The 14,594-nt window shown below is 35.3% G+C and overlaps 1 protein-coding gene across 4 annotated transcripts in view; it reads left to right on the top strand.

The window, feature by feature from the left end:
* Positions 1–14,594, top strand: part of ANKRD17 (ankyrin repeat domain 17) — a 184,657-nt gene that overhangs the window by 125,592 nt on the left and 44,471 nt on the right. For all 4 annotated transcript variants that reach the window (XM_011927143.1, XM_011927144.1, XM_011927141.1 and 1 more), the window contains 7 exons: positions 4,258–4,369; positions 4,512–4,657; positions 7,833–7,975; positions 8,494–8,707; positions 9,250–9,425; positions 10,725–10,887; positions 13,594–13,689. In XM_011927143.1, coding sequence (XP_011782533.1) covers positions 4,258–4,369; positions 4,512–4,657; positions 7,833–7,975; positions 8,494–8,707; positions 9,250–9,425; positions 10,725–10,887; positions 13,594–13,689 — 1,050 coding nt within the window. The remainder of the gene's footprint in view (positions 1–4,257; positions 4,370–4,511; positions 4,658–7,832; positions 7,976–8,493; positions 8,708–9,249; positions 9,426–10,724; positions 10,888–13,593; positions 13,690–14,594) is intronic.

Here is a 14,594-nt window from a genome sequence, read left to right as displayed (position 1 = left end):
TTTTTTTAATTTTTTTTTTTTTTTTTGAGACAGGGTCTCACTCTGTCACCCAGGTTGGAGTGCAGTGGCACCTCACAGCTTGCTGCAGCCATGAACTCCTGGGCTCAAACTATCCTCCCGCCCCAAACTCACAAGTAGCTAGGAGTACAGGCATTGCACACCACTTCTGGCTAATTTTTGTAGAGATGGGATCTTGCTTTGCAGAATATTTTTACATTAAATATATTTTTATCATTTTTTATAAGCCAGAATTCATCATAACAACCTCTATTAATGATATAGAATGGTGTATACATTATCGCATCATGGGCTCACTGAAATTTTATTTAGAATATAAACCTGAATGAGCTCTTAAATCTCTGGACATCTATCTCCCTTTTCAGGTTGGGACTTTCTCTTAGATATGTGACAAGGAATATAACTTCTTAACTAATGTAACTATGTGCAATATAATTTGAGTTTAAGGATTCTTTCTTTAAGTGATACCTTGCTTTCTATAAAATCGTCAACTGCATTATAATTATTTCCATTGATCAGCAGTATTTGAAACACCTGTTTTTTTCTTTGTCATTATTAATATTAACCCAAATTTCTATTTCAGTTCATTTGTTTATTGATGTGTTGAGAAACAGAGTGTTATTTCTTACCATTTTGGGATTGTGTAGGTGTTTTTAGGAGGATGGAAGCCTCACTTCAGGCTTTTAAAATTCTTTCATTATTATCTTAAAAGAATATCATGTTCGTTGGTTTAGTTTCTCCTTAATGTAGAAATACAATGGAGTTGCCCACTTTTAACTTTATTTCCACAAAGAATTTAAAGCTGCTTTCTTAGCTTTAAATATTTGTTTCTTGAAATCTCATAATACATTATTATGCTTGTCTCCTAGTTTGAACCTGAATTTGCCATGTATAGTAATCAGTAAGCTCCTTTGAGTCCTGTATTATCTTTGTCAAGATAGAGTACTTAGTATGGGTACTTTGAATCTAAAAGGTGCTTAATAAATGTCAGTTGAATTTGTGTTTTATAATATTGGAAAAAACATTTTACTGATCCACTGAAATTTTCCGTGCTTATCTTTTGCAAATTTTATGTACATCTCTTCATTTTCTATTTGAGCTTTCCTAAATTACTCTTTAAACCCTGGAAGAATTTTAGAAACCTTATAAACTTCATCATAAAATTGATTCTTCTGCTGATTGCATATGTACCAACATAGAGTGGACATAAGACACATACACTTAACATTATATTCACCACAATCTGCTTTGCCTTAGGGCCCCTCTGTGATATACTGGGGAGAGCAGGATTTTGTTATCAAGAAGATCTTGGGTTTTTTAAAGCACATCTCTACCAGTTGTTAGCTTATGTGGCCATCGGAAAGTTATTTATCAGAGCCTTTATCTCTTTTTCTCTGAAATCAGATATAATTTTTCCTATAAACCTGAGATGAATATCAAATACTATAACACAGTCAGAGCTGTCACTCATTTAAGTTTCATGTCCTTCTCCATTGTTGTAGTTGGTGCATCTCTCCCTTGTGGCCATCCCTGATCTCTGCAGTCAGTAGCTCTGCTCTCTGCCAGCCTCTTCTGCAGAGCAGCTTTTGCGGTCTCCCTCTTCATCACTGACTAGTAGGCTTTTTCTTTTTTCTTAACTCTTACTGATTTTGCCTTTTGTCTTTTGTTTTTCATTTCTTATAATGAAATTTGGTCTTTAGAGTTATTTACATTCTGGGAGAATATGCTTTTCCTTTTTATGATTATTACGTACATTCTACAAATACAATGTGTAAGTGCAATCAATGCTACATATATAGTCCCTTGTTTATTATGTTTATTAGTAACAGCTTTTGAATCTATAACCTTTTACAGCTTTTGCCATTTATTTTGCTTAACTGTCATCTATTATTTCCTAAGTAGTGCATCACTTACAGGTAGAAAATACAAACATGGATAAGACATATTCCTTACCTCCCAGGAATTTATAGTCTCTGGGTGATAAATACATAAGGCAGATTGGTGATAAGTACTATAATAGAGATACGTATGTGAAAGTGAGGGAAATGCTCAGAGCAACACTGTCCAGTTGAAAAATAAGATGAGACACGTTTGTAATTTTAAATTATCTAGTAGTCTCATTAAAAAATGTGAAAAGAAACAAATGGGATGAATTTTAAAATATATTTTATTTAACTTAATATATCCAAATATTGTTTTAACATGTCATATAATCAATACACCACAATTGCTGAGATAATTTACATTTTTATTTCATACTAAAAGTCTTCAAAACTTGGTGAGCATGTTACACTTATAGCTGGGGTGATCAAATCATTTTGATTTTCCTGGGACTTTCCTGTTTTAGCACCAAAAGTCCCTCATCACAGAAACCCCTTCAGTCCCAGATTTGTCACCCTACTTAAAGTATATCTAATTTTGGATTTCATTGGAACTACTCAATTTGTATCTAGATTTGATTAAATGTACAGTTGAAAAGTAGATTCATTTACTCAAATTGAGACATCCTAAGTTTTCCAATAACCAAATTGAGTATCAGTTATTAAATTTAAATTAAAGTTAAACACAATTTAAAATTCAGTTCCTCTGTTACACTAACCATATTTCAAATGCTAATAGTCACGTGTTGCTTGTAGAGTACTAAAGGTATCTAGCTGGGCATGGTGGCAGATGCATGTAAACCCAGCTACGCAGGAGGCTGAGGCAGGAAGAATTGAGTGAATCCAGGAGGCGGAGATTGCAGGCAGCTAAGATCACACCACTGCACTCCAGCCTGGGTGACAGAGCGAGACTTCATCTCAAAAATATAAAATAAAATAAAAAATAAAAGTATGAGAAATTAGATAGTTCGCTAGGTTCGCATTAAAACTATAACAGAATATAAACACTGGTAAATCTAGTGTTGGTCATTATCATTAGCAGAAGGCAGAAGCAAACCATATGTAGATAGTGTCATGTCTTATTATAATAGTTTTTCTAAATACACGGTATATTTTGGATGTTTTGTTCCTTTAAGTATTTTGGAGCTTTGTTCTCAAACACAGCTAAGTTACTTGGAAACAATTATTTTTTAATTTCAAGGCCTACTTTCCAGTTTGTTAGGTGGGTCCACAACTGCTAATTTGACCCAACTACTGAGGATTCTACTTGACATCCTGTGTGTTTTGAGGTCTTTCTACTCTGGCTGGTGGGAACCAAACTATTCCTGGCCCCATGTGAGCCCTGGGTATTATTCAGCCTCACTGTCTCTGGTGGTCCTTCCCTGGCCTCGGATAATTTCCTCATGCACATGGACTGATCAAAACTCAGCTGAAGGTTTGAGGGGAATCCTCTGCACATCTCCAGAGTACCGTCTCTGCAGTGCTCTCATCTTCAATAATCTGCTCCATGAATTCTAGCCACCTTGACCTCTCCAAATTCTGTTTTCTCAAGTTGGGGAGACTGCCAGGCTCTGTTTGGATACTTGCTCCCTGCACACTATAGCCTGGAAACTTGCCAGGCAGTAAGTTGGGTTAACCATTTCTGTCTTCAGGGATCACTGTTCTGCACTGCCTGTCTAAATATCATCGTTTCAAAGAGTTTTTCTTTTTTCTTTTTTAGTTATTTGAAATAGGAAAATAAATCTGATCTATGTTTCTCCATTAATGGCTGAAAGCAAAAGTTAATCCACAGTATTTCTTTCACTTGCGTGATTGAAAATCATACTTTATTTTCCTTGATGCTTGTAGCCTTTTTAAAAAACTCACAAGTTGGCTACTAATATGGAAACAAGTAAACCTTGCTTTTCTTTTCTTTTTTTGTTTTTTGTTTTTTTTTTTGAGATGGAGTCTCACTCTGTCACCCAGGCTGGAGTGCAGTGGCGTGATCTTGGTTCACTGCAACCTCTGCCTCCCAGGTTCAAGCGATTCTTCTGCCTCAGCCTCCCAAGAAGCTGGGGCTACAGGCACGCGCCACCACGCCTGGCTAATTTTTGTATTTTTAGTTGAGATGGGGTTTCACCCTGTTGGCCAGGGTGGTCTCGATCTCTTGACCTCGTGATCTGCCTGCCTAGGCCCTCTCAAAGTGCTGGGATTACAGGCATGAGCCACTGCGCCCGTCCGTAAACCTTGCTTTTCAAATGCTTGATATTATAGAGTGGTACATATGTATTTGTGTGTATTTGGTATGTTTGCATATTACGTATTTGATATTAACATCTTAAGTTATTTAATAAACTAACCAAAAAATAATTTCTTATAGACTGAGAGTAATCATGACACGGCGCTAACACTTGCCTGTGCTGGTGGCCACGAGGAACTGGTACAGACACTGCTAGAGAGAGGAGCTAGTATAGAGCACCGAGACAAGAAAGGTAGGGCCGACTTTTGTTTTATTTTTTGGAATAATGGTCAAAATATTTATTTAGGAACATTATTTCTTAGTCCTATTTTGAAGGTTAGATATTTTGTTCTTTTGCCTTAGCATGTAATGAGAAGACCATTATTTTTCTCCAGGTTTTACTCCACTCATTTTGGCTGCCACAGCTGGTCATGTTGGTGTTGTGGAAATATTGCTGGATAATGGTGCAGACATTGAAGCTCAGTCAGAAAGAACCAAGGACACACCACTCTCCTTGGCCTGTTCTGGGGGAAGACAGGAGGTAATGTTTCCCCTTAGTGTAATTGTTTTTCTCTGTCTGTTTAGCAAATGTGTACTTTCACTTATATTATTTTTTCTATCAGAACAGTGCTTTGATGTTTAGATTTATCACAATAGCTGAAACTCTTATTTACTAACAAAAAGATGAGTATCTTTGTTAGCATAAGCTGTCTTGCCAGAAAAATCACACATTGTTTAGAATCCTGCTCATCTAAAAGTAGTACTGCCATGGATTTAGGGTAGGAGAAAGATTATTGCAAGTCAAATCAGTAAGTTCCTAATGTACAGGGCCTATATTCACTCATCTTTGCCAGCCCTATAGTACATGGCATAAGGTACTTAATCCCAGTCTCTGTTGCTGTCTATAAGATTAGTAGGGAATTAAGAATATTCAATTTTTATGTGTTTTGAGAACTCTTGTCTTGCTTTGATTTTTCCCCACCGTTTCTCAACTCTGGAGGAAAGGTTCTCAGATACGATGGTAAGATTATATGACCTTTTGTTTTTTTAAGGAAACTAGAACAACTGACAGAGATTAGCTAGGCCCTAGAAAATATAGCTTTACACTCACTTATGTATCTTGTGACATTTTATAATCAGCTAGATCACCCATTTTTTTTTTTTTTTTTTCCAAATTCAGTCCTTTGTACAGGGGATATAAACCAGATGTGTTGTCTCCATAGATTCCCTTCTCTATCAAGAAATTATTGAATCTCAGATTTAGAAAGCACCTTAAGTCTTTCAGATCAGTGTCTTACTCAGCTTTAAAATCTTTTTTCTCTTTTTCTTTTCTAAGGTTTTCCTATTTATCAAGCCTGACGTATGCCTTTTTTATTTCCCCACAGTCCATAGTTTTGTTCTTTAAACAAATAGAAAGAGGTTTATACCCTTTTCTATCTTCAGATTTTTTTTTTCCTGAAGTCACCTATTCTTTGTGTGAAACAAGTCCTGTTTTGGTTGTTAGCCCAAGAATACTTTTTCCAATCCCTTCACCATCGTGACTATTTCACCCTTTATGTCAGTATCCTTCTTGAAATATTATATGTAAAGGTATTCTGACAAGCAAACTGGGGAACTGTTACCTCCCATTTGAGCATCTTAAACTAGCTTTTTCCCTCAGTTCTGTCCAGTCATAGCACATGAGGTTATATTGAACTCGAGTTAGTTAAACCCACTAAATTTTTAAAATAAACTAGTAAATAAACAATTTTAGGAGATATAATAATTCCTATGCAAAAGAATGGGAAATCTAATAAGATTACATAAGTGCCAGAAGATAGGGCTTGGTGATCCTTCATTTTATAAATTAAAAAGAACTGAAATCTATTAACAGTGATAATATAGGCATTTTTTTTTTTTTGGTAATTTTTGTTCCCTTATATTTGGAATAGATGTTATATGCATGGATAGTTAGATACACTTATTACTAGAATACTCCACACAAGAGACAAGGAGCCTGGCCTGGGCCTACTGTTTTGTCTCTTCTACTTGTGTCACTTTTTTCTTCTGTAATTCATAGTAGGGGCAATAGATAGGTTAAAAGTATTATAAGCCAAATATTAAGATAGTGAAAAATAAACTACTTAATTTGATAAATTATTTCTACTATTCCAGAAAAAGTAAAAATCCCCATAAATCCCGGAAAGCAAAATTTTACCTTGACTGAAATTGTCAATCATTATTTAGCTTGAAAAAATACTTGCTTTATGTAGGAACAAATTTTTTCAATATTGAGTCAAGAAGAAATTAGTTGATTTTCTTTATTTAAAAGTAATATTAAAGCCAATAGGACACTGTAATTTTTATAAATTATGTATTTTTGTTAAAATGGAACAGATTAGGTTATGACAATTGTAGAAGTATGTTAGGGTAATAATTTTGCCTATACACACTTTGTTACTTTAGTTTGGTGTCAATAGAACAGGTATTTTCAAGTGATTAATAAAATGTTGGAAAGTCATTTTACCATAAAGTCATACATTTTTGTTGTATATTGGATGTTTTGGGAACAGAACAGTTCTCTAAAAAAATTGAGAAAATATAATGGCATTGAGGAAACTTGAGAAATTTGATTAGAGTTTTCTACTATACTGTTTATAAAATAGCCTAATGCCATATTTTTTCTTGTTTTTATAACCTTGTCACCATAGGTGACCTAGTCTTACTTGCTCTGAAAGCAAAAAGTGATGGAAAGAATGTGATATCTAAAATTGGACATAGCTTTGCTGAGATGCAAGATAATGCACTGTTCATTAACATTCATTATTTGCCAGTTAGTATTTTAGAATATATTATTACTAGTAAGAGCAGGGATAAGAGCTATGATCTTGAGCTAGTCTTGACTTCTCTATATCTTATTTATAAAATGAAAATGAATATTGTGTCAAAGGATTGTTTAGGCATTAAATGGCATAGTGGACAATGATTTATGAGTTGGCCAATCAGTACTTAAATAAACGCTAAATATTTTTAGTTTCAGGAAATGCAGTTAAGATCCAGTGGGATACAACTACACATCCGCTAGAATGGCTAAAATTGAAGACTAGCAATAACAAATGTTGCCAAGACTCATGCTACTAGAACTCATGCATTATTGAAGGGAGTGTACATAGTACAACCACTTTAAGAATAGCCTGACAATTTCTTACAAAACCATTCACCCAGAATTTCTGCCAGTAGATGGGACCTAAAATCTAGGTAGTGAATGTATATAAGGTTTTTCAATGTTGTGTTAGAAAATTTTTATAATGTTGTGAAAATATAGTACCTTTTATTCCATGTTTTTAAAATATTTACTGATTGAAATGTTTAAAAATATGTTAAATACATTCACACGTATAGTATGAAACAATCTTATCCCATGTTACTCTGTTTTACCGCTTTGTGGTGAAATAACAAATATTGATTTCCAAAACATGTCACAACATTTTCAGTCCAGACCTTTCACGAACACACTATACCATTTTAGTAGATTTCTACATGTATTTTACTTGAGTAGGTATTTCTTTGTTGGCTTCTAAGACCTCCTGCTATCAGGCTGGTTTTGTGCAGAGCATGAAGGAAGAACTTTCCCCTTCTTTTGTTGTACAGTATACCAGAAAAAGAAATTTAAAAATACACACTTTGATAATTTGTCTCTCCATAAGAAAACATATTTTTTTTCTATTTCTTTTCAGGTGGTGGAGCTATTGTTAGCTCGAGGAGCAAATAAAGAGCACAGGAATGTTTCTGATTACACACCTCTAAGCCTGGCTGCTTCTGGTGGCTATGTGAACATCATCAAAATATTACTAAATGCAGGAGCTGAGATTAACTCTAGGCAAGTTGTATTCTCTTTCTGTAAGCCCCTTATTTAGTAAGACTGTTACAGATATTTGTAGAACACCTATTTTTTAGTGCCAAATTTAGTAAATCCCTTTATTACAAATTTGGCATTCAAAGTATTAGAGATTTTTGACATGAACTTTATGTAAGTAATTAAAACTGGACATAGAGCTTGAAAAACAGTGAGTACTATTTCTTATGATACTAAATGTAAACATCTTAGAAGCTTTTATTAAGCAACCTAATACATGCTTTAAGATTGAAAGTTTATCCTAATAATTTATTAATCACCTTCCAGCCCAAGTCATTATGTTGAGTGAAATAAAAAAATATATTCTAATAAAACATTTCTATTGGAGTCTTGGTAGTATCTCAGAGAATTACTAGGGTTGAGAATATTTTAAACAATCCTACAAAATAATCTTAGATTGGAATTCTGTATCATCTCCGATTTTTCTGTGTCATTTAAAATATATATTTTTCCATTTGTTTTCCCCATACCTGCACCCCCAGAACTGGTAGCAAATTGGGCATCTCTCCTCTGATGTTAGCAGCTATGAATGGGCATACAGCTGCTGTTAAGCTCCTGTTAGACATGGGCTCTGACATAAATGCTCAGATAGAAACCAATCGGAACACTGCACTTACCTTAGCCTGCTTCCAAGGAAGAACTGAAGTGGTTAGTCTTCTGCTTGATAGAAAAGCAAATGTTGAACACAGAGCTAAGGTAAGAAAAAGTCTGAGATTTACACATGACTTTATTGCTTTGATATTTAAGATGTATAGTAGCAACATGTTGATTATAATTTTAGTGCTTTCTAGTAACATTTATCTCCTATGGATATAATTAATTAGAAATCATTCTGTGTAGCTCAGACATTAACTTGAAAATACCTGAGTGATAAATTTTTATAGGCAACAGTGACAGTAGGGTTATCAGCTGAAAAAGAGAGACTATTTTGAAAAGGAAGGGAGTGGAACATTTATCGAGTACCAGTTATGTGCCAAGTGCTTGCATCTTAAATACATTTTTTCTTTCTTTCTTTCTTTCTTTTTTTTTTTAACAATACTATTGAGATTAGGTAGAATTATTTTCTTTTAATAGATCAGACTGTAACTGGAAGGAGCTAATAAGGGTCAATGATTAAATTTAGTTGTGAATCTTGGTAACAACTGTATCATATTCCTTCTTCAAATTGTTATTCTTTAAAACTTTAGATCTTTCCAGTCTCTTATGTGTCGTTACTTTTAATTTTACACTAAACCTAGACTGGTCTCACACCACTAATGGAAGCTGCCTCTGGTGGATATGCGGAGGTAGGCCGAGTTCTTTTGGATAAAGGTGCTGATGTTAATGCCCCTCCAGTTCCTTCCTCAAGAGATACAGCTTTAACCATAGCAGCAGATAAAGGGCATTACAAATTCTGTGAGCTTCTTATTGGCAGGTATGTTGTTACCATACCCTTCATATATGAACACAAGTGTTACTAGTGATTACCATTCTCTCTGGGCAGTTAAACTATTTAAAAAATCAAATGTGATTATTTCTTCTTTTATAAACAAGTGCTTTTTTCCCCAAACCTACCCATTGTTTTCCAGCCATCCAGAGCTATGCTACATTGTCTGATTTGTTTCTGTGTAACCTAAAAAATGTTTTTCTTTGATTCTTGTCTATATTACTTTTAACATCTATAATAACAAGCTATTTGGACATCCATCTGTTACCAGACATACTACATCCCCCATACACAAGTCTTAAAAGTCTGGCAGTGATCTAAGGCTTCATTGTTCATTTTCTTGTTCTTTACAGCAATTAAGGCTTTTAGGTGTGGTTATGGTACTATTTAAGATAATCAGACAGGATCCAGGGTACTTTCTACTTTCAGTCATGTAGAAGTTGCCTGCTAGTTTTCCAAAGATGCTTGTCTATTTAACTTGTTTTCGTGCAGTCTCAAAGACCTTTGCATGGTATTCTAAGCAGTAGTATTTGGCAGTAACTGCTATTAACTGTTATTAACCATGGGTCTTCTCATCTACATCATGCCCACTGAATGAATGCTAAACCTGCATGTTATCCTTAACATAACTACAAAACACAGATTGAGTATCCCTACTTGGAAAAACTCCAAAATATGAAACTTTTTGAGCCCTGTTATGACACTCAAAGGAAATGCTCATTGGAGTAATTCAGACTTCAAATACTGGATTTCAGATTAGGAATGGTCAAGCTGTATGTGAATACAAATAATCTGAAACAGTTACAGTTGACTCATAGGATATAGTTTGTGTAGTATAATTCTGAGAGCAAGACGTATTTAAATCTTTGATTATTGAAAACAATTTTTATCTTTACAGGATATTTTCACATGTTAATAGTTGATTTTTGTTACTGTGTCATTTCATTCTATTTAAGACAGTGCTAGGCTAGGTGTGGTGACAATGCCTACAATTCCAGCACTTTGAGAGGTTGAGGTGGGAGGATTACTTTAGCCCAGGAGTTTGAGACCAGCCTGGGTAACACAGGAAGACTCCATCTCCACAATAAATTTAAAAATTAGCTGAGCATGGTGGCATGGGCCTGTAGTCCCAGCTACTCTGTAGGCTGAGGTAGGAGGATCATATGACCCCTGGAGGTGGAGGCTGCAGGGAGCCATGATCTCACCACTGCACTCCAGCCTGAGTGACTGAGCAAGACCCTGTATCAAAAAAAGAAAGACAATGCTATCTGTATCATTGGTTTTTAGGGGAGCTCATATTGATGTACGTAACAAGAAGGGGAACACTCCATTGTGGCTAGCAGCAAATGGTGGACACCTCGATGTGGTTCAGTTACTGGTGCAAGCAGGTGCAGATGTGGATGCAGCAGATAACCGCAAGATAACTCCTCTTATGGCAGCATTTAGAAAGGTATAAGTCTTTCATCCTCATTTACCTGGATGTTTTTTACTTACACTAGGAAGTACATGGCTTAATGATCACTAAAGACTCATTTTGTGCTTTTGCAGCTGTGATGAAAGCAATAATATGCAAATAATTACTCTGATGGCAACATTAAATGTAGATACATACAGGTTTTGCAGAAAAGCCATTAATTTTAACCTTATTGGACATCAGAGCTAAGTAAACTTTTAAAAAGCTGTTCTAAGTAATGTTTTCAAAATCTATTTGCAGTCTTAATCTTCACAAAGTATAAATCCAGTTAAGATGCATAAGTAAGTACCTCCAGTTAGTTACTCTTAAGGAGTGTTTTCTTGTATTACCACTACAGAGAAAAATATCACTTAAATTTGTTTTTGGGGGGTGAGTGGTTTATGCCAGGCACTGTGATTCATGCCTGTAATCTCAGCACTTTGGGAGGCCAAGGCGGGCAGATGAACGAAGCCCTGCCTCTTCAAAATTTATAAAAATTAGCTGAGCATGGTGGCTTGTACTTACAGTCCCAGCTACTCAGGAGGCTGAGATAGGAGGATGGCTTGAGCCTGAGAGGCAGAGGTTGCAGTGAGCTGAGATTGTACCGCCGCACTCCAGCCTGGGTGACAGAGTATGACCCTGTCTCAAAAAAATAAAATTTGTTTTTATTTCGATTACTGACTTTAAATACTAGGAAAAAAAATGAATTAAATAATGAAAATGCCACTACCAGCATTTTAAACTACTGAATTTCAAGTATATTATATTTAAAGGTAAAAGTATGAATTCTGTGAAAGTGAAACAAACTTTCTCTTTTTGTACATAGCACAGAGCTGTGTATAAATAATTTGATTTTATTGTTTGATAATCCATTTATCTCTTAAATACAGCTTTAGTTTGTTATTGGGAATATCAGATTACTGTTACAGAGATTATAATTTTGAGTTTTGTCATTTGGAGATATGTAGATACAATTTCCTATAGATGCCAAAATGTTGAAAAATTTTAAAAAATAAATTGTGATAAGCTATCTCTTCCTTTTTCTCTTATTCTCTCTGACTCCTGTTTTTTATTCCACCTCTTCCCTAGATATTCTGGACTACCAGTGACTGTATTTTTGACTCTATATTTTTGTTACTCAGAAATCAAACTTATTCCTTCTCACTGGCTAGCTGCCTCTTCTCCAAGCAAGCTAGCATATCATTATCAAGTTAATCTTTCTAACCACTCTACTATATTAGAGAACCTCTTCAAGAACCTTTCTGTGTCTCCCAAATCTCTGAAATCATTTGGAATCCAATCATAGTTTGGTATTCAAAGCCACCACAATTTAGTGCTTGTAGAGTCTTGTCTCCCATTAAAATCCCTAAAGTGGAGAATTATCTTCTTGCTTGGTCTTTTCCTTGTTCCTGTCTCTCACATCACCTTTGTTCTCATCTCATAGAATGACCATGTCTTTCTTCATTTTTCCAAAGTTGCTCGTTCTTTAGTTATAGTTTAAGTCTCTCCTTCTGCCAAACTCTTCATCCTATTTGAGTTCACATTGAGATCTCTAATCTCTAGAGTTTGTACAAGTTTGACAGTCTTTATCATTCATTTGGAGAAATACATATTTTTATGTTATTACTCTATTAGAGTTATTATTTTTATTAGTTATTACTCTAGTATCTAACATGCTTATGTCTTTCCAAACAGACTTACTGACTTTAGATGAGCAGTGCTTATCTTTTATACTCTTATGTATTTGTTCCATTATTTCTTGAGTACCTACCATGTGCAACTGTGGGCTAGAGTACTATATTATATAGGGTGCAACATAGAATATGTATATATAACATATACTATGTTATATAGGGTGCAATATGGAAAGGTAAGATCCATACCCAAAGTTAGGTAACTGTTTGAGTTGTCCCATATAAATAACTTAAACACTGTAGAAGTGTTTGAGAGATCCTTAGGGAATGATGCAAGTGGCATTTGAGCTATTCATTTAGAGAAAAGTTTAGAAACATACAGTCTAAAAGGAAGAGATAGAGGCAATAGAAAAAATATACTAAAGATTAACAGCTGTTTATCCTGACTGGCTAACTTTAGATGTTGTGTCAGAAAGCAACAGTATGGACTAGAGAAAGTGGGAATGGCTCTTAAGAAGTAGGAAAGGGCAAATCTAAAGATTTTGAACTTAGATGCCGACCTGTATTGCAGTGAATAATCATAGCTTATTCTTCATGAAAGTATATATTCTTTCACACTACCTAGGACAGTATTATACCTTTGTTTTTTATCTGAAGGAATGAAAAAACAAAATTTTTTTTTTACTCTTTTAATCCTCAGAATTGAAACTAGACTCTCATATTTAGGGAGTTAGCAAAGAAAAAAATAAGAATTCCTCCCCCGCACCACCACCCTTCAGATATATCCCCTACTCTTCATATTGATTTTGGGATTATTGGTTTTTTTATTCAGAGTTGTTTAGAATTTTAGCTCATATTATATACTTTTTTTTTGGAGGGTAGGATGAGAATGATCAATGTGGATTTAACTCACTGGAACCAAAGCCTGTCTCTTTTTCATTTACAGTGTAAATATGCAATGTAGTCTTCACTTTGTGGCACTAATCTTAACTGTTAAAGTTAGTTCAGGCATAGATTTACTGAATTGTTAGAGTCTGTTTTCAATCTGACATTGGTATCTATTTTTTAGGGTCATGTGAAGGTGGTGCGCTACTTAGTCAAAGAAGTCAATCAGTTTCCATCAGATTCTGAATGTATGAGATACATAGCAACCATCACTGATAAGGTAATACGTTGTTCACTGTATGAGCAAGGGACTCTATTCAGTTAATGTATCTTCCATTCTAAGAAAAATTCTTAGTTTGAGTAGTAAAGCGTAATATATAGCCATTTTATGTATCTAGTATTTGGGAATGAAGTATGCAATTTAAGAGATTCTCGCAGATTATTTACTTACCTAATGAATCAATAAAACATTCTCTGCTATAGGATTATCTTATCTTTAAAAATAATACTTGAGGCCGGGCATGGTGGCTCAAGCCTGTAATCCCAGCACTTTGGGAGGCCGAGACGGGAGGATCATGAGGTCAGGAGATCAAGACCATCCTGGCTAACACGGTGAAACCCCGTCTCTACTAAAAAAAAAATACAAAAAACTAGCCGGGCGTGGTGGCGGGTGCCTGTAGACCCAGCTACTCGGGAGGCTGAGGCAGGAGAATGGCGTAAACCTGGAAGGTGGAGCTTGCAGTGAGCTGAAATCCGGGCACTGCACTCTAGCCTGGGCGACAGAGTGAGACTCCGTCTCAAGAAAAACAAATTAATTAAAATAAAATTAATACCTGAAGCCAGGCACAGTGGCTCACCCTTGTAATCCCAGCAGTTTGGGAGGCCGAGGCAGGTGGATTACATGAACCCAGGAGTTCAAGACCAGCTTGGGCAACATGGGGAGATCCCATCTCTACAAAAATACAAAAATTAGGCTGACATGTTGGCATGTGCCTATAATCCCAGCTACTTGGAAGGCTGAGGCACAAAAATTGCTTGAACCCAGAAGGTGGAGGTTGCAGTGAGTCAGGAGGGTCCATTGCACTCCAGCCTGGACGACAGAGCAAGACTCTGTCTCAAAAAATAAAATAAAAATAAAAAAATTATTGAGCTAATTTAATTTTTATGTGAACACTAAGTAATTCA

The sequence above is a fragment of the Colobus angolensis genome, unplaced genomic scaffold (assembly GCF_000951035.1).
Source record: "Colobus angolensis palliatus isolate OR3802 unplaced genomic scaffold, Cang.pa_1.0 Scaffold70, whole genome shotgun sequence".
NCBI classification, from domain to species: domain Eukaryota; kingdom Metazoa; phylum Chordata; class Mammalia; order Primates; family Cercopithecidae; genus Colobus; species Colobus angolensis.
The sequence above is the reverse complement of the archived record's forward strand: the minus strand, read 5'-3'. Positions and strand labels throughout refer to the sequence as shown.